General features: G+C 49.6%; 2 protein-coding genes across 4 annotated transcripts in view; one reads left to right on the top strand and one right to left on the bottom strand.

The window, feature by feature from the left end:
• Window positions 1-2130: 2130 nt before the first annotated feature.
• On the top strand, window positions 2131-13376 carry TAS1R3 (taste 1 receptor member 3). Its single transcript, XM_084821570.1, has 6 exons — window positions 2131-2309; window positions 3392-3692; window positions 5823-6602; window positions 7480-7683; window positions 9673-9793; window positions 10132-13376. Exons 1-6 carry the CDS (start codon window positions 2131-2133, stop codon window positions 11061-11063), a joined length of 2517 nt encoding a protein of 838 aa, XP_084677696.1. The 3' UTR covers window positions 11064-13376.
• A 2146-nt stretch (window positions 13377-15522) lies between these two features.
• Window positions 15523-22955, bottom strand: part of DVL1 (dishevelled segment polarity protein 1) — a 136943-nt gene continuing 129510 nt past the window's right edge. The window contains exon 15 of one of the 3 annotated variants that reach the window (XM_084822186.1): window positions 15523-22581. In XM_084822186.1, coding sequence (XP_084678312.1) covers window positions 22163-22581 — 419 coding nt within the window. In that variant the 3' untranslated portion in view covers window positions 15523-22162. The remainder of the gene's footprint in view (window positions 22582-22955) is intronic. The other 2 variants (XM_084822185.1, XM_084822187.1) reach the window with 2 other exon arrangements.

The following is a 22955-nucleotide window of genomic DNA, read 5'->3' as shown; positions in this document are numbered from 1 at the left end:
AAATAGCGGTGTCCTATATTTCAGGACTTTGAAAAGCTGTGATGGCAGGATTAAAACTGTCCTCAGTTCAGTGCTTGAATTTATGTAGTGGGGAGGCCCTGAAGGGCATCAAACCTTGCATGCCTGAGTCCTCCCTGTTTTCCTCAAATCATGCCCCACTTCTAAAAAAAACAGTAGCAATGTCGCCTGACACAAAAGGTGAAGAGGCTGCCCTCCCCACCCCATAATTCAAGCACTGGACATGGGTGGATTGAGGTGTTTCAGACTGCAACCCCCAGCATCCCTGACCATTGGCCACACCAGCTGGGGCTGACGGGAGTTGAAGTCCAAAACATCTGGAGGGCCCCAGGTTGGGGAAGGGGGAGAGAGCCTAAACCAAGCAGTGCAGACCCGGGAAGCACATTTTCTCTCCTCAGACAGGCACTGCTAGGCCGGGGGGGGGGGGGGAGATCATGAATTACTGAACATAGTTTCAGCGTTTGGCCCTCCGACGGAGCACCGCAGGACAGACCGGAAACAGCCCTCTGCAAATCTGGGTCCTTTCTGTTCCCAAGCAAGTCCAGGGTTTGATCTCCACTGGACAGCTCTCCCTGTAGCCCACGTAAGGGACCCAAAGTCACCTGGGAACATTGCTGGGTAAATGGCGGTTCTCCACTGTTGCTCCCAGCACACCTATCAACTCTCAGTGCCCTGATTTGACTCTCACCTGACCTTATGCTCTTGCTTGGCGATTTGGCTCCGCGCCGGCTTCTGGGTTGAGCTGCCCACGGTTCTTTCCCAGGTATTTCTGCTTCAGGTGCCACCCAAGGCGTGGTGTGGCAGGCACGTAAACCACCGAGAGACACGGGGAGGGTGCAGGCAATGGGCAAGGAGATCCAGTTGAGGTAGGGAAACCAAATCGTGCCCCACCCGATGCCTTCAAATACGGGGCCATCCCCAGTTTAGGAATAAACATTGGAATAATTGCAAGTGAAGTGATCACCTAGGAAGGAATCCTGTACTGTTTCAGCATTGGGACCGAGAAGTGTGGTGTAGTGGTGAGAGTATTGGGCTGGGACTTGGGAGATCCAGGTTCGAGTCCCCACTTGGCCATGGAAGCTCACTGGGGGACTTTGGGCCAGTCACAGACTCTCAGCCCAACCTACCTCACAGGGTTCTTGTGAGGATAAAATGGAGAGGGGGAGGATAATGTAAGCCAACTTGGGCTCCTTGCAAGAGAAAAAAAAGGCAAGATATAAATCCAATAAATAAGCAAGGCACTGCTGCCTCTACAAATGAAAAGCACTCATGTGCCCCCCCCTACACACACACGTGGATGCACACACACACACACACCCATTTGCCTATGTCATTCACAATCCCCCCCCCCCCCAGGGCTCACACGCACAACAACCCCAAGCAAAGCCCTGCCCAAAGGCTCCTTGATCTCCCGTTCAAAGTTTCGGACCACCACACCAAGGCTATTTGCAGCAGCGGCCGAGGGACACCGTCACTCGCCTTCCGTGCGGAATCTGTTTGAGCTGGGCTTTGCCTGCTCGCCTTTCCCGCCCAGAGGTTCATTCATAGGTGAATCATTCTCTTTCAGACTCTCCAAAGAACTCTCCTGAAGCTTTGGAGCTATATTCATTAGGCGCAATGAGCTCATTTTAGACCCTGGGCTTCATGGCCTTCTTCAGGCTCGGGTGGGGAGTTCTTTTGATGGCGGCGTGTCTTACAGCACTTCAAAATATGGTACGCCAGCCCTGCTGCGTTTGGGTCCCCCGACATCTTCCCCAAAGACCTGTCCCGACGGTGCAGCTGCACCTGCTGTGGCTTAGATCTCTGTGTGAATAAAGCCCACCTAGGGAGGAAACACAGCGGATCCGGGCCAGTGGTTTGCAAAGGAGCCCAACTCAATAAACGCTGCAGGGGATTTGATTAGCACGGATGGCTAACTAAGTCCTCTTCCGTGCCAACATGTCCGTACACGAGCGCAGGCATGCACATGATTTATACTTTGCTAAACAAATTGCCCTGGGACATTTCCCTCCCATCTATAATTCCGTTCAACAAAACCTTTGGCATTCTAAGCCTTCATCTCCCATTAGGCTGCCTACACAAGAGCTGGTCTCCAAAACAGCCAAGAAAGAGATGTCTGCTTTCCTCTTGCTTGGTGTCAGTTTGGACTGGGCCTTGGCCCGAGACTATCACTGCATGTCTTCTCAATTTAGAAGATCGGGAGATTACATGCTGGGCGGTTTGTTCCCTTTAGGAGTCCACACCACCAGCATGATGGACTGGACCTTGCCTGATGTTTACAAATGCAAGAGGTAAGGATGAATCCACTGCGGGCCAAATGCGTGATGCTGCAGCAAAACTGGCTAATGCCGTTTTAGGCTCTAACTTGGCTTCCCTTCCCTAATGTGCTAGGTTTCTTAACCTGTACTTCACTTAACTGTACTTCTTAATTTTAAAACCTGTTTTTAACTGGTTTTAAAACACAGGCTGAGCGTTTAAACATGCAAATCCTTCAGTTTAAAGGTTGGGCGGGTACCGCATAACTATCCTGAATGTGTAGATTGGCTCTCTGCCTCCTGCCAAAATGATCACTAAGCCCAGAATAGCTGCCCAACCCTCTGTTTATTATGCCATTTCCTTCTCCTCCCTTAAATCCAGACCCACTTTTCTGCAAAGCCTCTCCTCCCCTGTACATTTTCACAAGTGATCCTTAAAAGTTCATCCTTGCTTTACTCCCTGTAAAGCACCTTGTGCACCGATGGGGCTTCCGCCATTGGAGACAGGATGCTGGCCTAGATGGACCCCTTGGTTTGACCCAGCAAAGCAGTTATTAGCTTGGATGTGAAGAGAAATCAACTGAAGCAACAAGGAGAGCCATGTCCACGGAAGCAAAGTTACCTGCAGCCCCCCTCCACATTCTGTGTACCCCCCCTCCACGCACACACGCGCACACACATACATTCTTCAGGAAAGGCTTTCTGGGAGTCACACATGGCTTCAGGAGGCGGGGGGAAGGGGACGAGAAGCTTTTCTTTTGCAAACTTCCCTAAGTTGAATTCTCTTTGGATCCAAGCGTTATAGTTATTATAAGAGACTAAATGTTGCAGCATAAAGTACTCCTCACACACACCCCAACAGTCACAATTATATGGCCACACCTCACTGGGCTCTTTTTTTGGGGGGGGTGTCCTTATTCCCCCCCCAATCCTTTATTTTCATACTTCTGCAAACCTTAGGGCCCCCCTCAGTTTGCTAATGCCTCCTCTCTGGTGCATTTTGGCTACAGAAGGAACAGCACTCACCCCTGAACATCACCAACAGAGAGACAGACAGACAGACAGACAGACAGACAGACAGAGATCCCTCACTCCCCCCATTTTGTCCCCATCCACAGGCTTTACGCCGCCGGCCTCATCTGGGCTCTCGGGATGAAGTTTGCCGTGGAGGAAATCAACAACTCCACCACGCTGCTGCCAGGAATCAAACTCGGCTACGACATCTACGACAGCTGCATGGAACCCGTGGTCACCCTCCAACCCAGCCTGCTGTTCCTGTCCAGAGCGGGGACCACCAGTATCGGAGTCCTTTGCAACTACACAGACTACCAGACCCGTGTGACGGCGGTCATAGGGCCTCACAACTCGGAGCTCTGCACGGTGACCGCTAAGCTCTTTAGCTTCTTTCTGATCCCGCAGGTAAAAGAGGGAAACAACTTCCTCAGAAAATTATCTTGACAGAATTCAGTTCACCGGGGGGGGGGGGGTAGTCCCATCCTGAAGAAAGGAACTCCGCACAAAACACACCAGGAAGAATTGGGGTCATTGTCTAGGGGTGCCTTTTGCCGGCTTAGGGTCACAGTCGGTGTGCCAGCCTCTCTGCAAAGGCTTCAGTTATCCATGCACTAGCTAGGCTGGACTAGTGCAAAACTCTCTAAGCAGGGCTGCCTTTGAGGTGGGGTGGCTACTTACCCCCCCCCAAAAAAAAAAGGAAGACAAAAAAGGAAAGACAAGCAAGAAGAAATGCATCACCAAAAAAGAGGACAAAAGAACACAACGATTTGGGAGTTGAGGTCCAAAAGATCTGGAGAGGAACCGGTTGGGAAAGCGGGCATAGGATAATTTGGATAGATCCCAGCAGTTTAGGCTGCTTCCTACACAAACTTAGGTGGGAGTAGGGATGGCGTGGACGCCCGATTCTGTCCAGGAATCCAGCAGAACCGCCCCTGCCCGCACCCTCGAGCACTGTTCACTGAGCCCCTGCTCGCCCCCTGCCTGCACTCGGCGAATGGCCTGCACTCACCCGGCGGCCTCATCGAGCTTCACGGTGGCCATTTTTGGAGAAATAAAATGGCGATCGCAAAAATGTGCGTATTTGTGTGTGCGCGAAAAGGCGCATTTTTGCAAACGTGCATATTCAGGTATGCAAAAATGTGCATTATCGCACATACACAAATACGTGCATTTGCGGAAATGCACCTTTTCGCGCATACGCAAGCATGCGCATTTTGTGAGCGCCATTTTGTTTTTCAAAAAATAGCGACTGCAGAGCTCGACAAGGCTGCCGGGGTGAGTGCGGCCTGCTCGCTGAGCACAGGAGGGGGCCGGTGAGTGGGGGCGGGGGCTGGGCGGGCGCCCAGAGAACCCAGACGGGGGTGGGTTCGCACATCCCTAGGTGTGAGTAATGGTAAATCTGCTCATCATGACCATCTCCTTTTCCACATCCCTAAGCAGAGTCCAAAAATGCAGGCAGCGGTGTGGATCCATATTAACAAACCAGTTCTAGCAGTTTTCATCTTCCCCAGGCACAGGTCAGTTGTAAAGCTGATGGGTCTTAATGGCCCGTTCCAGACCAAGCCACCCCAAAATACTTTGCATCACCACATGGAACAATATATTATTGCTGGGAAAATCCATCCTCCCCCTACCTTGCTACTGTGAGTATCACAGCTAACCTCACAGGGGAGTGTGAGGGGGGTGGCAGACGTCCACATCCTCGCTCATCAGTGGAGTCTGGGGCTCTGATGTCAGGGGGGCCATGCTCGGAGTGTCCGTCAGGACTCTAAAGGAGCCCTCCAAGGTCTTCAGCAAGTGCAGTGAGCAAGGAATCCTAATGTGCGGAATGACACTATGACACCATGGTTTCCACTCATTTCCTATGCTAAGGCACGTCGAGCAATTGATAAAGTTCCAACAAAATGCAGTTGCCTACATTTTTTCTGATCACTATGCGCAAACACACCAAATGGCATAACCTGCTCACATGCCTTTCCTATGTCGTAGAACGTGCATTTTTGCTTTCGTTAGAAATCGAGCTCCTACTTTGCTTCTAATTAGTGCATCACATTCTTTCTTTCGTGATCATTATTTATTACTACGCACGTTCTTCTTTTTGTTGCCTTTGTTAACCTTCTTTCAAAATAAAATACAGTTTCATAATTCTTTTAAAAAGGGGGGGACTCTTAATGGAGCTACCCAGGGTGCTGAACCCTTTCCCCAACATAGGTTAGGCATCCTGGATAGCTCCTTTTAGTGTCCTCCCCCCTTTATTTTTTAAACATGAAATTCTATTTTGAAACAAGGTTTGCCAAGGACCTTGGACAGCTCCTTTAGAGATCTGACTGGTTCTGACTGAAAGCCAGAGCGGATTCACTGCCCCACTGACATCGGAGCCCGCCGCTGCCTCTGCTGCTAACGAAAGCATGCTGGCACCATGTTCTGCTACACCACTGCCTGGGAGTAAGTCCCACTGAACCCAGTTGAACTTGCTTCTGAGTAGCTGCGCATACACTTGGACGATTGAGACTCCCATTGCCCTTGTTCCCCAAGCTCAGCTATGGCGCCACCACGGAAAAGCTGAACAATGAAGAGCTCTACCCATCCTTCTTCCGCACCGTGCCCAGTGACAAGAGCCAGCTGGAAGCCATGGTCCAACTCTTGCTGGCTTTCAGGTGGAACTGGATCGCCACGGTGGGCAGCGACGACGACTATGGCCGCGAAGGCCTCAGCCTCCTGTCCTCCATGGTGGCCAACTGGAGCATCTGCATCGCCTACGAGGGCCTGATCCCGGCGGATGTGTCGAGCCCCAACCTCCAAGAGAAGCTGAGGCGGACGATCCGGTCCATCAACGACACGAGGGTCAACGTCGTCATCCTGGTCTCCAGTGACCGGCCAGCCCGGGCCCTCTTCAAGGTGTGCTTTGAGCTCGGGCTGGGCAAGAAGGTGTGGCTGGCCACAGAAGCTTGGGTGATGTCCGACGTGGTCACCAACTTGGACCACATCCAATCCATCGGGACAGTCATCGGTTTCATCATCAAAGGCAGGAAGGTCCCCGGCTTTGAGGACTACGTCTACCATCTCTTGGAGCAGACGCAACAGGACGACTTCTGCCAGGCATCCAAGGAGGAATCCACATGGAATGGATCCAACGTCCTGGGGCTGCAGTGCGAGCCATGCAACCGTGTCACCCGCCGCAACCTCAGCATGGTGCTGGAGCATCGGCAGACCTTTGCCGTGTACACTGCAGTGTACAGCGTGGCCCATGCGCTGCATGAGGCATTGCACTGCGAAACAGGGCAGTGTCAGAAGAGGCGCATCAAACCATGGCAGGTGGGCGAGACAAAGTGGGGAAGTTCAGAGTGGGCTGGTGGGAGTTAGATGGCACACCCTGGTACACACAGGGTAGGGGATGGAAGTATTTATTATTAATTTATTTGTTACATTTATATCCCACCATTTTTCCTTTTTAAGAAACCCAAGGTGGCGTACATAATCCTCCTCCTCCTCTCCATTTTATCCTCACAACAACCCTGTGAGGCAGGTTGGGCTGAGAGTCTGTGACTGGCCCAAAGTCACCCAGCGAGCTTCCATGGCTGAGTGGGAACTAGAACCCCGATCTCCCGGCTCCCGGTCCAACACTCTCGCCGCTACAGCATGCTGGCTACACCACACAGTGTGGTGTAGCGGCTAGAGTGTTGGACTGGGGTACAGACCTGGTACACTGGGGGTGGGCAAGAGCAGAAGCCCTCAAGCTAAGTGTTGGGCTAAGCCTGAGGAGTCTCAGGTTTGAATCCCCCACTCAGCCATGAAGCCCATCGATAGCCTTTTCCTCCAGGAATTTGTCCAACCCCCTTTTAAAGCCATCCAAATTGGTGGCCATCACTACGTCTCGCGGTAGCAAATTCCAAACTTTAACTCTGCGCTGTGTGAAGAAATCCTTCCATTTATCTGTCCTGAATCTCCCATCACTCAGTTCATGGGACGACCCCACTGGGTTCTAGTACGAGGAGAGGGGGATGTAATCCCATTAGGCCTAGTCCTGCCCCCCGGAGCAGCAGAGAACTCAATGTCCTATTCCACATGAGAGGGCCTCAAATGGGACTAGGACCTTCTCAGGGGTCCAAGGAAAAACCAGAAGGTGCAGCAGTGGGGAACGAGAGCCGTATCCTAGGATCCACTCAAACAGTCCTACTCCTTGCCCCTGCAGCTGCTGGACGAGCTGAGGACCATCCAGTTCAACATCAGCAACCAGTCGCTCCATTTCGACCAGTACCGCAGCATCAACATGGGCTACGAGGTCATCGGGTGGCGCTGGCAGAACAGCCAGGTTGAGCACGTTGGCTTTGGCGACTTCGACAGCCAACTGAGGATTGACGAACACTTGATCCAGTTTCACACCGAGGATCAAAAGGTAAACGAGGGGGGGGGGGTAAAACCTCTCTTAGCTGTTTTTATCAAAATGAAAGGGGCAGCGGAGACAGCTCCAGGTTTCGGAGGGCCTTGGGCAAGACACCCTACCTTCTCACCACCATCATCACCAGCCGCTCTTGCACTTCCTCCTCCTCTTTCTCATCATGGCTGCCACTGGCTTGCTGAAGAGGCAGAGATCCAGGGAGCAAGTAGACAATGGGATCTTCTGCTCCTCACCACCACCACCACCGATGTTTGGCCAGAGCGAGAGGCAGGGGAACAAGCAGGCTGCAAGGGGAAGAGGAGGAGCAGCTCCAGGGGACTCCTGTCAGTGGGCCCCTGCTGGGGTGTGGGCCCTCGGCAGGTGCCCGGCCATGCCTACCTTTGACCAAATCACAGGCTGTGGGTACGACATCAAGCCATGGAATTCGCATTGATCTCTGCAAAACGGAGGTTTGCGGCTCATGCCGTTTCTTCTCATGGGCTTTTGTCTACTCATATGGAAACCGGCAGTGCCAGCTCCAGGTTCTGTTGGGCCCCTCCCTCGTTGAGTCCCCCTTCTCACCGCCAGGGTTCCCAGCTGCTCTTGCTTCTCCTCCTCTTTCCCATCTTGGCTCCCGCTTGCTTGCTGGACAGGCAGAGAGCCAGGGAGCGAGGAGGCCATGGAATCTAATGCTCCCCCTCCTCACCACCACGATCATCTGGGCCGGAGCAAGAAGCTGGTAATCAAGCAGGTGGCAATGACAAAGAGAAGGAGCAACTCGGGGGGGCTCCTGTCAATGCCTCCCCCCTACTGGTGTGTGGTCCGTCAGCCAGTGCCCAACCACACCTACCCTTGATGCTGACCCTTGGGATTTCAATCAGCGGCTATTAGCCTTGGTTCCGAAATGGGCCCTCCATGTTCAGAGGCAGTATATCCCAATGAACAGCAGTTGCCAGGGGTCGGGCCAACAGCAGAAGGGTGGGTTTCTCAGACCCATCTTGCTCATCACTGTGGGCAGAGAGCCTCCAGCAAGTGGGCCCAATGTAGACCCCCGGGCCTCGCAACCTGGGCCTGCAGATTCTCCTATGGCCACACCCCATCTCCCCAGGCCACGCCCCTTGACCAGCCCTGCTCCATCCCGCTCTGTCCCAACATCAAAGCTGATGGAGGGAACCTGGAGTAAGTTGGCGAGGAGAAGGCCTGGATGCACATGTCCTTTCCCCACACCATTGCGCACTGTTCCCCAAATGGCCACGCCCCCTTCTCCCAACTGCAAATCGTTGGCTGGTTTCCCAGCTTTTCCACCACTTTCCGCCATTCTAAAAGGTTGAATTTTTTATTATTATTTATTTAAAACATGTCTACCCCGCCCTATATCATTAAGATCTCAGGGCGGCGAACAGATAAAATCAGTATAAAACAATAATTTAAACACCTAAATCATATTAAACCAGTAAACAAGCTAAAACCAGTTAAAATCTAAAACAATAAAACAGTTAAACCAATGTGCTAGGGAATGCATTTAGCCCTCAAAGGCTTTGGTAAAAAGCCACGTTTTTATTTGGCGTCGAAACGAGACCAATGTCTGCACCAATCGGGTCTCCAAGGGGAGGGCATTCCACAGCCGGGGTGCCATAGCAGAGAAGGCCCTCTCCCACATCCCACCATAGTGTCAGTCTCGTACTGGTGGGATGCAGAGGAGGGCCCCTCCAACAGATCTCAGTTCTCGGGCAGGCATATATAGGGCTTCTCCTACAGCTTAGCTATCAGCAGGAAGAGCTTTAAGCTAAAACCGGCTGGTAGTTTTTGTATTCAGGCTCCACCTCTTTTGCCTTTGGCTCCACCCACCCCTGAGAGCTTCCCCAAAACGGAATTGGGTCCCCGGGTTGAAAGAAGTTTGATAGCCCTGGTGTAGATGGAAATGTGGGAGGAAATGAATGATGGAATCTGGAAGACATGGGCTGAAGAGGGGTTGAGACCACTGCTCTCTTCTTCCCTTCTGCCTAGGCGCCCCGCTCAGAGTGCCTGACTACATGTCAGCCGGGGCAAATCCGTCGGATGAAAGGCTTTCACCTCTGCTGCTACGACTGCGTGGACTGCGAGAGCGGCACTTTCAGCAGCTCAGCAGGTGAGCGGGGCTAGGGCATTGACATGATCTCCCCACACCACAGTCCCCGTATACAGAGGGCAGCAGCTCTTGACGAGAGGAGGTTGGATGGACATCTTCTAGGCCCTGCAGGTGGCCTTCCCGCTGCGCTTCTAGATTCTGTTTTCTTTTCTTTTGAAACTAAGAACTTGATGTAAAAGAATTATGTCCAGCCAGGGCTCTGGAATAACTCGCCAACTGGCAGGACATACAGGTATTTCTCCCTCTGAAAGATATTTGTAAATGTGGAGAGCGGGATATAAATCCATCCAATAAATAAATAACGGGCATGCGTCCCCGTTCTCCCTGCTCTCTTCCAGAGGACTCGACCTGCACCCCGTGCCCCGAGGAGCAGTGGTCCCCGAGGAACAGCACGCGGTGTTACAACCGCACCGAGAAGTACTTCTTCTGGCTTGAACCCCTGGCCATCATCTTGCTGGCCCTGTCGCTTTCAGCTTTGGCACTCACCTGCCTGGCGGGGGCGTTGTTCCTGAAGAACCGCCGCACGTATGTGGTGCAGGCCGCCGGGGGAGACATGTGCCTCTTGGCCTTGTTCAGCCTGGGCCTGTTGTGCGTCAGCACCGGGCTCTACGTCGGAAAGCCCAGTCTGGCCATCTGCCGGATGCAGCAGCCTTCTTTCGCCCTGTGCCTCAACCCTTGCTTCTCCACCATCACAGCCAAGGCCCTCCAGATCATGCTGGCGAATGACTTTGCTGACAGCCGCCAGACTTTCCTGCACACCCTCATCCAGAGGCGGCCCTGGGCCATTGTGGTGTCATCCTTCCTGGTCGAAGGCCTCCTCTGCTTCGGGTACCTCTACGGCACCCCGCCCAACCTGGTCAAGAACTACAAGCTCTTGCCCACCCAGGTCCTCCTCCAGTGCAAGGTCCAGTCTTGGGTGGCCTTCGCCATGATGCATGGCCACAACGGCTTCTTGGCATTCACATCCTTCCTCTGCACGTTCATGGTGGAGACACCGCCCAAGAAGTACAACATCGCCCGGGGCATCACCTTCAGCACCCTCATCTACTTCCTCACCTTGGTGGTCTTCATACCCACCTATGCCACCGTCAAGCAGGAGCACCAACCCGCCGTCCAGATGGGCGCCATTTTGCTGTGCACCCTGGGGCAGCTCACAGCTTATTACCTCCCCAAAAGCTACATCCTCTGGTTTAAGCCGGAATGGAACACGCCAGACTTTTTTCAAGATTGCAGCAAAGGGAGGCCACAGGAGAAAGATTCCCAAGATTAGTACCACGAGGGTCTTTGATGCAGGAATGGGAATTCGGCCATGGATGGGGGGGCGGGGAACTTGTGGTTTGCATCAGGGGCCTGGTAAAGATTATTGGGTGCATGTGTGTCTCTAATGTGTGTTTAGTTGTTTTTACACTTGGATACAGAGGATATATACAGGCAAGAATGGGCACCAGGCAGATGAGGACCTATTGGTAAATGGGGTGGCCATGTGTCCTTCTTTACAGAGGACAGTCCTCCATCTGATGGCATCCTCTGCTTGAAGCTGTCTGGGCCAAGTCTGTTTTAAAGACCAAGGGCTGGATCCAGGCTAAGGGTGCAATCCTGTCTGGTTGCCCATCAGCCTCTGAACACAGAGGCTGACAGACATCCTATGCAGAGTGGGAAGAGTGTGGAGGCGATCTTCACCTCCACATTCCTCCCGCTCTGTGTTTTTGCTAGACAGGCTTTTACACCCATCTAGTTGGAGCTCTGCGGAGTTGGAGGGAAGGAGGCTGTGGAGGATGGAGGGTTCTTCTTAACCCGGCCTCCCCAGTTCCCCCACGCTCCCTATCCCTCCTCTCTGAGGCTGTCTTTGCAATCTCGGAGAGGCAGCCGGTGGGTTCTCTCCAAGGGGGAGTGGGCAGGGAGTTCACACTCTGGGATCCAAGGTCGGAGCGCTGTTTCTGACCTCGGATCCAGGAATCTGCAGTATCCTATGCCCCACACACACATGCTCGTCTGGGGCCATAAGATTGCTTTGTAAGTTAGTGGAACGTAAGCCCCATTGAAATCAATGGAACACTGTAGACATGACTTAAATCCCAGTGAGGCCAACTCACTTAGTCTGGATCCAGTTCAAAGAACCATAAAAAGCAAGAGCAGAGATCTGGATTTTGCCTGTCTACATTTCGCACCTGGAAAGCAAACTGAGCAAGACACACGGGGCAGAGCCTTCCCCACTGTAGAGAAACATATTATAGTGTGTTTATATACACAAACACACTATTTCCAAATTTGCATCTATACATATACATTTACGTATACAAACTTGATGCAAATCCATGCCCTCTTTTGTCCTTTTTTGGTGGTGTCATTTTTGACAAGGCATCGGTGTCCACCCTCGTGGTAAATCGGCAAGGATTTCTGACTCCCAATTGTTTAACAATGGCAACAACAAAATGGCAACGACAAACAACTCCCCCCACTCCCATTTTACTACTGAAATAAGGAAATCTGGGGCGGGGGTTGACCAGAAGTAGATTTTTGTAGGGAAGAACTGCAAGCTCAAATTGGTTCTGGAACTTCTGGTGCTCAGAACAAATCCCTCCTTTTTATTTTCCAGGGCGTTTCCATCTTAAAAACTTTTGCAAGCCGTTAACTCTGCTGTATTAAGGTTTTGCGGCTGGTGGTTGCATTTATTTTCATTTATTTTCATTTGCTTCATTCTGTTTTGATTTTCTTCTTGATATAATCTTGTTGGCTTTTAATGTCACTGCTAACTGCCCACAGAATATCAGTGATTGGCTGCTATGCAAACACTGTTAACAAATACGTAATTAAAAGAAATAGATCTAGCTGCTGGAAACAGACTACTAGACTAAATGGCCTCTTGACTTGATCCAGAAAGGCCATTCTTATTGGGCAGAAGAGGCTGGAGGGGGAGAGCCCATACATAAGAACCTAAAAAGAGGATCAGGGTCCATCTAGTCTAGTATTCTGTTCACACAGTGGCCAACCAGCTATCGACCACGACCAGGATACCTCAATGGCAGAATGCATGCTTTGGATGTGGAAGCTCCCAGGTTCAATTCCTAGGGTTTAGAAGTTAGGGTTTGAAAGACCAGTCTTAAATCCCAACGTCCTACCTGTTACGTTGACCACGTTTGCCACATACTGGGGTTGAAACCAGAGATATTTACAGCTTAAAGGGAGTTTAAGGGTGTGATACAAGGGGGTTATTTTTCAGAGATTTGCATGCACTGATTTCATCTCCGGTTCTTTGCAAAGGACATGAAAATGAAGACAGACGGAAGCTGCAATTCCTCATGCAAATGCTTCTCCTTTCTAAGTTCAAGCCAAATCACACTTGAAGCTGAATGAATATGCAAAAGCTCGGAAAACTGGATCAGAATTGTCACTGCAAATCACATATCCTTCCACATGTCACAATGGAAAAGACCTTTGAAGACCAGCTAAAACAGGGAATAATACAGAAAATAAATGATCTCGCTTTAGGTGTTCGTACTATGGGTGGGTGGAATTTCCTCCACCCTTGCTGCTCAAACTCAGAAATGATCTGTACATTGATTTTTTTAAAAAAATAGTTTAGTTGACCATTTAGATGTGTGAACAGTTTATTTACAGATAATTTCCAACCATTTTGTGGCAGGTCCCACAAATTCTCCCTAGAAGTTACATCTGTATAGCCTTTTCCTGTCCTCTGCTGGTTTACTTCCACATTAAACATGAGGAACTTTGGCCGATGGCGCATGAAAGATGGCCACCCTGTGGCTTAAAACAGGTATGCGTATCACCCAGCCCCACCAGAGCCACAACAATTGTAAAAAAAAAAAAAAAGGAGCCATATTGTCTTCTCAGGTGAGAGTGTGTCTCCACCCACATCTTCCCAGGTTTAGCCTGGTTATAAATGCTTCTTAGAAGGGGACAGAAAAGTACCTTAAAGATTGGTGTGTTGGATTTGGTTTCGGAAGAACAGCGAGAAGTCAGGTGTGGACTTGCACAGAGACATATGGAGCATCTGGTAGCATAGGAATACTTACTCGATAGAGCAGTTAGCAACAGTTATGAAGTGAGCGTTGATTCTCATTGCTGTAAAGTGGAGGTCAATGCATTTGCCACTAACTAAAGTTAGATAATGCACAGTAGCTGTCTTGCATGCTTCGTACTTTCCTTCTGATATGAATGTTCCTTTCTCTGCTGTGAGAAACTTCCTTTCCTGCCCAGAAATTAAGCTCCCCACCTTTCTCCTCCTTGGTGATGGGAGGGAGGGGTGTGTGTGTGTGTGTGTGTGTGTGTGTCTTGTGGCAGTTTTTAACTCAGTGAGACAAGCCCTATAAAGTCCTGGGCAGTTTGGCCTGCTACCTGTCCTCACCTGAGGGGTGAGGTACGCTACCTGCTCAGGAAAACAGCCCCTGGGAAAAGCCTGCTGCATTACGGGAACCAGGGCAGCTCCAGCTTTGAGTTTTTAAGCCTTCCTTTGCTTTTATTATCTGCATCCATTTTCCATCAATAAACAATATCATTTTTTCACACAAGTGGACATGAGTCATATTGGCACCTTCGAGTCTCTCAAGTGTGGGCCCTGGCTGGATCAGGCCCCAGGTTTAAGACCATTAATTGCCTAAGGGCACAATCCCATGAGAGTTTAGAGAGAGAAAAGTCCTACAACTGCCAGCATTTCACAGCCAGGCTCCATTTAGCCCAGCATTCTGTTTGCACAGTGGCCAACCAGCTGCCTTTGGGAAGCCCTCAAAGAGGACATGAGCGTAATAGCACTTTCCTGCTCATGTTGTCCAGCCACTGCGATTGAGAGGCAGACTGCTCCTGATAATAAATAGTCATCATGACTCGGGATGTTGGAGAAATCTGCAATGGATTCAACTGAGATCAGAGGTCTGTGAATCCGACCCATGGATTCCACAGCAGACTGGCTTTTCCTGAATTGCATGGATTCCATGGACTTGCAGACCAATTTTTTTTTTTTAACTTTCCAGAATTGTATGCACATTTAGTCATACAAAAATACATAAAAATAAAACACATTTTCCCTATAGGCTCGAGCATGAAAATGCACATGGGGGTGGGGGGATTTGCACATTTGCAGAAGTGCACATTTGTGTAAGCTCACACTTTCCAACACAAATGAAAGTTTGGGAAGTTGAGAAAAATCCGATTCCGCAAATGAGTGGACAACAGAATGAAAGATGCCTGACAATCCGTGATGCACAGACGGAAAGGTTTTAACAAAATCCGTCCATCCGCAAACGAGACTACTGGGTAACTTATTTTTTTCAAAGTATTTTTTTTCAAGTTTTTCCCCCCAAGAACTTTAAAAGATGTCCACTGCTGTAACTTGACCAAGGAGTTTGGAACAGGAGGATGTCAGCATCTGTGAAGGCTTCTGGGCATTGCCGACTTGTGTATTTGCATAACTTAAGTTAAAAATACTTCTGCAACAGGTAGAAAGCTGGAAAATGGTACACACATACCCCAATTTACCCGATTATGAGAGAAAGCAGAAAATGGGAACATGTTAACCTTTTCCTTGTCAAATATTTGGGGCAGGAAGACTATCTCATCAGCACTGCATGACCACGGGGGAGTAGCATCAGGAAAAGTATCTATGCTTGCAGTCAGAAGATAGACACGCACACACACACACACACACAAATATATATCTCATAATAAAGCATCACCACAAATGAAGAAAAGACATAGGAGTGCATTTGTCACATAAAATTAAAAGCTTTTTTTAGTTTTTAAAATAGCATTTACACATAAGTAGCTATATATTAACTATACAGACAACTTGAGTTTTAATACAATATCTACAAAAAGAAAGAATTCAAATTATGGCATAGACAATTAAAATGGGGAACCGTGCAGTTCACACCACTAAGAAGTCAATCTTGGAGCTGAACCAGTTCTAGGACCATTGGTATTGGGGAGGGGAGGGGAGGGGAGGGGAGGGGAGATTCTCATCTCCTCCTTTATCCTTATTTAATATCTTTCCAATTTTCTCTACTGTACATAAATTCTTTACATGTCTTTCTAATCACTGATTAGAATTAATCACTCTTTTGAAGTTACTCATTACAATCCAGTTAAATGCAGTTTTTAAAAGGAAAAACAGAACAAAACCCCACCAGAACTGTTCAACATTTTGTCAGCGCCCAAGATGGGGTTGCCTACTTGACCCCCGCCCCCAGAAAACCATAACAGAAACCAAAACAAGATAGGTCAAAGATCAAAGTCTATGCAGAAGGGCGGGTTTGCACAATCATATCTCGATAAAACACTCAGGAATGGATCGCTTTGAAAGAGAAGGGCAAACACAGGGTCATCAGGACAGGATGGTAGAGCCATTGATGGCAGAAGACAGATGTAATCCTTAGAATGTTACATCTGTCTTCACCTGTGAAAAGTTAAATCAGTCATGAACCAAAGTCTGCAACCCTAAACATGCTTACTAGGAAATGAATCCCACTGAACTCATTATGACATTTCCATATACTTAATTAGGATCACACTGCACAGCTGGATAAAGTTGTGCCATTCAGCACCACAAGACAATACCCTCAGGGCAAGACAGCCCTGTGTCATGCACAGTACTTTTCCTACATGGATCTCAGAAAAAGGAGTGTACAATGTCATGTGTGAAAATTTACACATGCATCAGTGGTTTTTTTTAATGTATTATTATATTTATATCCCACCTTCTTTCTTCTTGCAAATAACCCTTTTTTTCGTTGAAACACACATAGGATGAAATGTATATTCTTTAATTTCTATCAAGGTGGAAGCCAAAACTTTTGATAGAAATGAATATACATTGATTCCTGTTTTGCCAGTTGCTTGGATGGATGGATGGATGGATGGATGGATGGAGGTCATATCTGTCCATTTTGGTTTCTCTCAATTTCTCATCATTCCAAACTTAAGTTCAGTTTGCCCTGAATGTTGAGCAGTGGAAGGAAACGATAATGCCAGGATCCGGCCCAGGTTGAGCTAGCTGTTATGAAGGGGTGGAAGGAACTCAAGACGGGGCTGCTGCTTTTGGAGACAACCCCGTGTTATTTATATCGCATCCCTCTGCCCCAAGATAGCCAGCTGCCTTATAGAAGCACAATTCCAAGGATTCTTTAGGGTGTGGGTGGAAGGAGGGCATGGGGAAGAAGATTGCCGTGATGGTAAATTAAGCCAGTTTAAAGATTGGAGTGCAGCCATACCAAACAAGGAGCTGAGAAGACTAAAATCAGAGAAACGCATGCTACCACAAGCGGAATTGTCTAGCAATGGTCAAGAAAGTCACAAAATGTCATCGCAAAGCATGCCACCATCACCTCCAAAAGCACAAACCTCCTAACTCCGGTTATTCTGATCGCCTTTAAGTTTACCTTGGGGGAAAAAAAGAGAGCGCAAACCACACACATACATGGATTTAGAGGAAAGAGAGCCATAAAGAGAACCCTGCACCCCTTCCCAGAGCAGAAGTTCTATCACACTATTGCCCCAAATTTTTGAAAACTAAGATGCTCCTTTTCCAGACACAAGTCAAAGGAAGCGCTCACCTGTACAATCACTAGGCATGGGTGAATCTGTCTGTTCCGCTTTTTTCTGCATTCACATTTTTAAAATCTCAAGTTCTCTCTCTCCTGAATATGAAGAACTTTGTGAATTTGGGTACATTCTGATCAAAACAATTCTCATCCATCTGCACTGGCCAAATTCAATAGGCACAGCTGTTCCCTGCACAGAGATGGTATACCTGCCTGGCACACAGTTGCTAAAGATGAAGAGTCTGTCAGAAAAAAGAGGTGGCAACTTTAACTCAGCACCACAAACTTGGTTGAATACACAGGGATTCAAAGCCAGACTTTAAAGAGCCAAGTACTCAAAGCTCTGAGCCTGGATGGACAAATGTGTCAGTTGCAGTTTCTGCAAATGTTGTACATCTCAAGTTATTTTCATCTCAAATCTGGAGAACTTTGCACATTTTGATATAAACTCTTTTCAAAACTGAACTGCGATGAAATGCTCACCCATGCCAAACAATCGCCGGAAGCTGTTCTTTATGAGCAGCCCCCCACCCCCTTTCTCTGCATGGATGTTTACGGGGGGCCATATTTGAAGGAAGCCCAACCCAGAGCAATGACTCACACCAAGGCCAATGGCAGCTTCCTGCATCTCTGCTTTGGGAGGGATGGAACAGTCTATTTAGAGACGCACCTCAATAGAAGAAGGCAAGTCCAGAACATTGAGTGGAATCCAGATATCATATTTAGAGTAGGCCCGTTGAAATCACTGGGACTATGCCTAAGTAGGACTAGGTCTGGACCCAGTCCATTGACTCATCCAGAGATACAGCAACAGCCTCCTGTGAAGGCAGTTAATCAACGTAAGAAGAGCCCTGCTGGAGCAGACCAAAGACCCATCTAGTCCAGCATTCTGTTCACACAGCGGCCGACCAGCTGTCGACCAGGAACCCACAAGGAGGACATGAGCACAACAGCACCCTCCCGCCCATGTTCCCCAGCAAATGGTGTACACAGGCAATCCTCTCAGCATTGAGAGTGGTTGATTGATCCATGGAATGGATGGAGAGATGCGATTACCGACATCCAGCAGGGGCTGATGGGACAGAGGAAGATACCAAGGGAAACATCTCGCAGACAGAGAGGAGCGAGTACCATCCTCTTCTGGTGGGTCCCTATGGGCTCTTCAGGTTGTCGTTCAATTCTCTCCATTTGCCCAGATTTATTGTCAATACCACAAGCCATTAAACACATTCTGTTCTTTCATTTAATTCTCACCCCGCACAATCAGCCACCCTCTCTCCACATGCTATTATGCTCCAGCCCAGAGTTTGGAAATCACAGTGTTAGAAATTTTCCCTAGCTGCAAATTTGCTCCTATTTAGATATGCATTATCTTAAGGGAATTAGCTCGAAGGACAAGGCAAGGTTGTTCAGAGAAGAAAGTGAGACTGGGGAGGGGGCATGAAAAACCATCAGCAAATGACATGAGAAGCTGGGAGGGGATGGTGGAATGGGAAAGAAGAGGTTTGTCCTACCATCCTCCTGTTGATCAAGCTAAAATCGCTTCTTCATAAAGGAGACAGGCCCGCTTACGCCTAGCATATGCTGGGAATGTTAAGTGCTATCGATTCAAAAACTGCCAGTATCAGCTCATTACGAAGAGCCCAGAAGCCACCAAAGTCGGGGTGATTTAAGATGGTGGACATTGGGGGTTGTAAACCCATCTTTGTCATTTGTGCCGTACATGTACATGACTTGCGAGTCAAACGCTGGATCGGCTCTACATCTGGTCCCTCCCCTCGAGCGTCAGGTGGACGTTTTGCCTTTCTGTTTTTCTTTTTAAAGCAGCACACATAAAGATTGGATGTCCAGCTTTCACCTTACCAAAGAAGAGAGTCGTGAATCCTTTTACAAACAGCTCCAGAGATATTTCGGGGGGGGGGGGGTGTTCACGTTACTGATTCTTGCGAACGGGCCTGCTTCACACCCAGCCTTTCCCCTCAACATGCTGGAAATTTCTAGAACTTGTTCTAGAAATTTCTAGAACTTTGGGTTGTTGGGGGGTTCAGGTGGGTTTTAGCCATTTTGCTGCCCGAGGCAAAGAACAAGATGGTGTCCTCTCCCATTCCGTGGACAAAACCCAGCTGGACTGTTTCTCGAACACTGACAATGGAACAGCATCCTCCACTGGACCTGAAGGCAGAAGGTTAGCTTAGAGGTCACAGGGCACCCAGCTCTCTCCTCCAGCACCTTGCTGCCACCTCCCAGCATCTGCCACCTCAGATGACCGCCTCACTCTGCCTAATGGTAGGGCTGGCCCTGGCTCCAAGCCACAGGAGAATGTACGTATGGTTTCATGGCAGAAAACGCTTTCAGAGCCACATCTGCCATGCTTACAATGTGATGTCTGTCTTTGCCCTTTCTTGGTGGCAATCTGGGGAGTTCCTGCCAGCAATTCCCACTGCGTGTTGCAGTGAACAGCGGAGACAGAGAACCAGCACGGCAGATCGCTTTCACCTCTCATTCTGGTGGGACAACAGCAACAGAGAGATATGAAGCCATCCAAACATCAGCGTGCTTGGCCAACGTCTAAGTGGTTTCCCTCGTTTCAGCTCACTCATTCACCAGTTCCATTTTCACTCCTTCCATCCACAGCAGGACAGAAGCACCCTCATCCATGCATCCAAACACACTCTGCAGGGTTTCAAGAGAGACCACAAAGGAACACCACCCCACCTGAGCAATCCTAAATTTCAAGCAGGCCAGGTCTCCCCAACCCCATGCCTTCCAGACACATTGCACTACAGCTCCCATCAACCCCAGGCAGCAAGGCTCATCCAGGCCAACCACAGAGTTCAGAAAAGGCTTGAGCAGGGGTGCAGAACCTCTCAGCCCGTGGGCTGAATTCCATTTCAGAGGAGCACTCAGAGCTGCATTCCTGTGGTCGGCAGGGCCAAAGAAAAAAAGGGCAGAGCCAAAGACAAAGGGGGTGTGGCCAAAGGCAAAGGGGAGGGGCCCAACAGACCAGCACATTTCAGCTTAAAGCTCTTCCTGCCAGTCAAAGCCTTCAGAGAGGAATTTCAACCTTTCAGAATGGGGGGGGGGGCTGCACAGGAAACCGCCAAATGCTCGGTGATTGGGGGGAAGGGGGAAGGGGTGTGGCCAGCAGGGGGACTCTGGAGGGCTGGACTGGGACCCCAGGAAGGCAGCACAGGTTCTCCACCCCTGTTCTAGAGTCACGCAGAGTCCTTGCTTCCTTTTCCTATTTGAGTGGCGAGACCATGACCTCATTCGGGACAAACCTCATTTGCTTGGCATTGGTCAGAACCCAAACAACCACATTTGACCGGAAGATGGAAGCACCAATCAAAGCACTGGGACTTACTGAGGCCGATGCTCTACCCCAGAACTACAATGTTCCCAAGGTTGCCTCAGGGGAATCCTCCAAGGTGGTTCTTGGACATTCTCCAACACATCACAGGCGCATGGCCGCCTCTGGCACAAGGGCACATTTGCATGCCACAGCACCCTCGTTGTCTGATTGACTATACAGCTAGGATCCCCTTTTAGTTTGCTACAGCATTAATCAGGTGGACCATTAAATGATGCATGACATGTAATTGCTGACTATTTTCCTACATGGAAAGGAAGCTAGGCGTCTCTCCGGCACCAGCGGCTCTTGCCTGTAGCACAGAGGGAAGCAGCCGATGCCAGAGAGAAAGAGAAAGGAGAAAGAGCCAGAGAGGGATCTCCACATTTCCCCCTTTGGGGAAAAGGAACGGAAACAGCAACAGTGCCACCTTCAGGGTGAGTGATCAGCGGAGGCCATAGCTCCTGCTCTCCCCTTGGAGACTGCTGGAGGGAGATCACTAGGCAAGGCTGCCTGTCACAGCCACAGGAACTGACAAACACCACAGTTACTGGACGGCTCCTTTCAACAGGGAGTGAATGTATGACACAACACATCTGAGTTCATGGCTTGGGCCAGAAAGCCCAGAGCCCCAAACCTGGACACATGCGCAGAGGAGCAAGAAGGGCACAGACGGTGAATTTGTGACCACATTTCCCAAGATGAAGCGCATAGCCATCGACCAAGTGGCTTTTCCGTCTTAGAGTAAATACATGGCATAGACCCAGACACGTGATGTGCAAACAAGAGCATAAGAGTGAAGATCAACAACAACCTTGTTACAAAGCCATATCTTCACCCACTGCTGGGCAGGGACTCCGAGAATGCACCTTTTGCATGGACACTCCCTAGATTTTACAGCTGCTGGCTAGTGCTATCCTTATCATAGCAAAAGAAAAAAATAAAAATAAAATGGACATTTTTCCCTGCCTGGAGAGAAACAAACAAACCAAAACATTTTTTTTAAAGGTGCAAATACGCATGACTGGACAATAGTGTGTTGTCGCTTCTTTTCTTCGTCTTCTTTTTTTAAGTACTATATAAAATATGATTCCTTGATTAAGCCAAGGAGGACACAGTATAATTGCACTGGGAAGAGGTGCCACAGATAACGAAGCTTGTTAAGGTGTGTGAAGAGAACACTGATCAATCACATTCAGAAAATAATGGGAAGGAGGGGAAAGAAAAAAGGGGGGAAAAGATTCCACTGATTTGCAGGTATCTAACATCCCAGAATTCCTCTTCCTTCTTTGCTTGCAAAACACAAATCAAGAGTCAGGCAGGTGTGACATGCAAAGGACAGTCAAGAGGGGTCACTTTTTCTCTCTTCTCCCATTTCTTGTTAAAACGTCCAAGATCAATTCACAAATGAAAGAGGGACCCCAACAAAATATACCCTCGGCGCAGACTCTCTGAAGGCACTTCCGTTCACATAATGTCCACAAAGAATTCGCAAGGGTTGCCCATGGCCTTCTGGAACGACTGGCGGCTCCCTGTCAGCTCGGGGGGGACGGAGCTGAGCTCTCGGACCGGAGGGCCCCCCGGCGGCCCGCTTGTCCCGTAGACTTTGGAGCCCAGCTTCGGGAAGTTGTATAGCGGGGGGACTCCTGGAGGCCCGTACGAGTGGTGGCTGCGTGGGCTCCTCTCACTGGGGGCGGCGGAGACGTGGCTGCGGTGGCTGAGCTGGCTGGCGGGCCGCTCGCGCCGCATGACACTGCCCCCTCCCCCGCTCCGGGTGGCGTGATCCGATTCGCTGCCGCTGCCGGCCGATTTGCGATCCTTCTCCCGATTCAGAGCCCTCCGGCTGTTCTCGCTGTTGCTTCGGTTAGAGCCACTGCTTTTACTTCCTGGGGTAGCAGGGAGGAGGAAGAGAGAGAGAAAAGGGAGTGGTCAATGGAAGGAAAAGAGGAACATAGCTCAGCTCGGCTACGCTCCTTGGGCTGTCTGCCCGTCAACGGCTCCCCTCCGTAAACGACGAAATGGCAATGAGAACAGTCCTCTATGACGCCAAGGGTCACATGCTATGGATGGCTGCAGGGCCTGGGCAAGCACAACCAGTGGGCCAGAAGCAGATGGATGTCTACCATGCATGGATGCTCAGATACCAAGACTGAAGACTTGTAGAAGCAACGTAGCCACATTTGTTCTTAAGGTGACAATTGGGAGGTCGATGCAGCTCGGAAGCAACGGCAAATGTCCAATCTGTGATATAACAAACAAA

This window comes from Heloderma suspectum, chromosome 15 (assembly GCF_057233095.1).
Source record: "Heloderma suspectum isolate Gila_16-S chromosome 15, 16-S_ref, whole genome shotgun sequence".
Taxonomy (NCBI): domain Eukaryota; kingdom Metazoa; phylum Chordata; class Lepidosauria; order Squamata; family Helodermatidae; genus Heloderma; species Heloderma suspectum.
This window is presented reverse-complemented; position numbering and strand designations above follow the sequence as displayed.

Bases quoted from the DNA above. Each gene is read 5' to 3' on its own strand.
- TAS1R3 (XM_084821570.1), top strand. From the start codon at position 2,131: ATGTCTGCTTTCCTCTTGCTTGGTGTCAGTTTGGACTGGGCCTTGGCC. The intron at 2,310-3,391 runs GTAAGGATGAAT...CCCCATCCACAG, and splicing joins GATGTTTACAAATGCAAGAG to GCTTTACGCCGCCGGCCTCA. The intron at 9,794-10,131 runs GTGAGCGGGGCT...GCTCTCTTCCAG, and splicing joins CACTTTCAGCAGCTCAGCAG to AGGACTCGACCTGCACCCCG.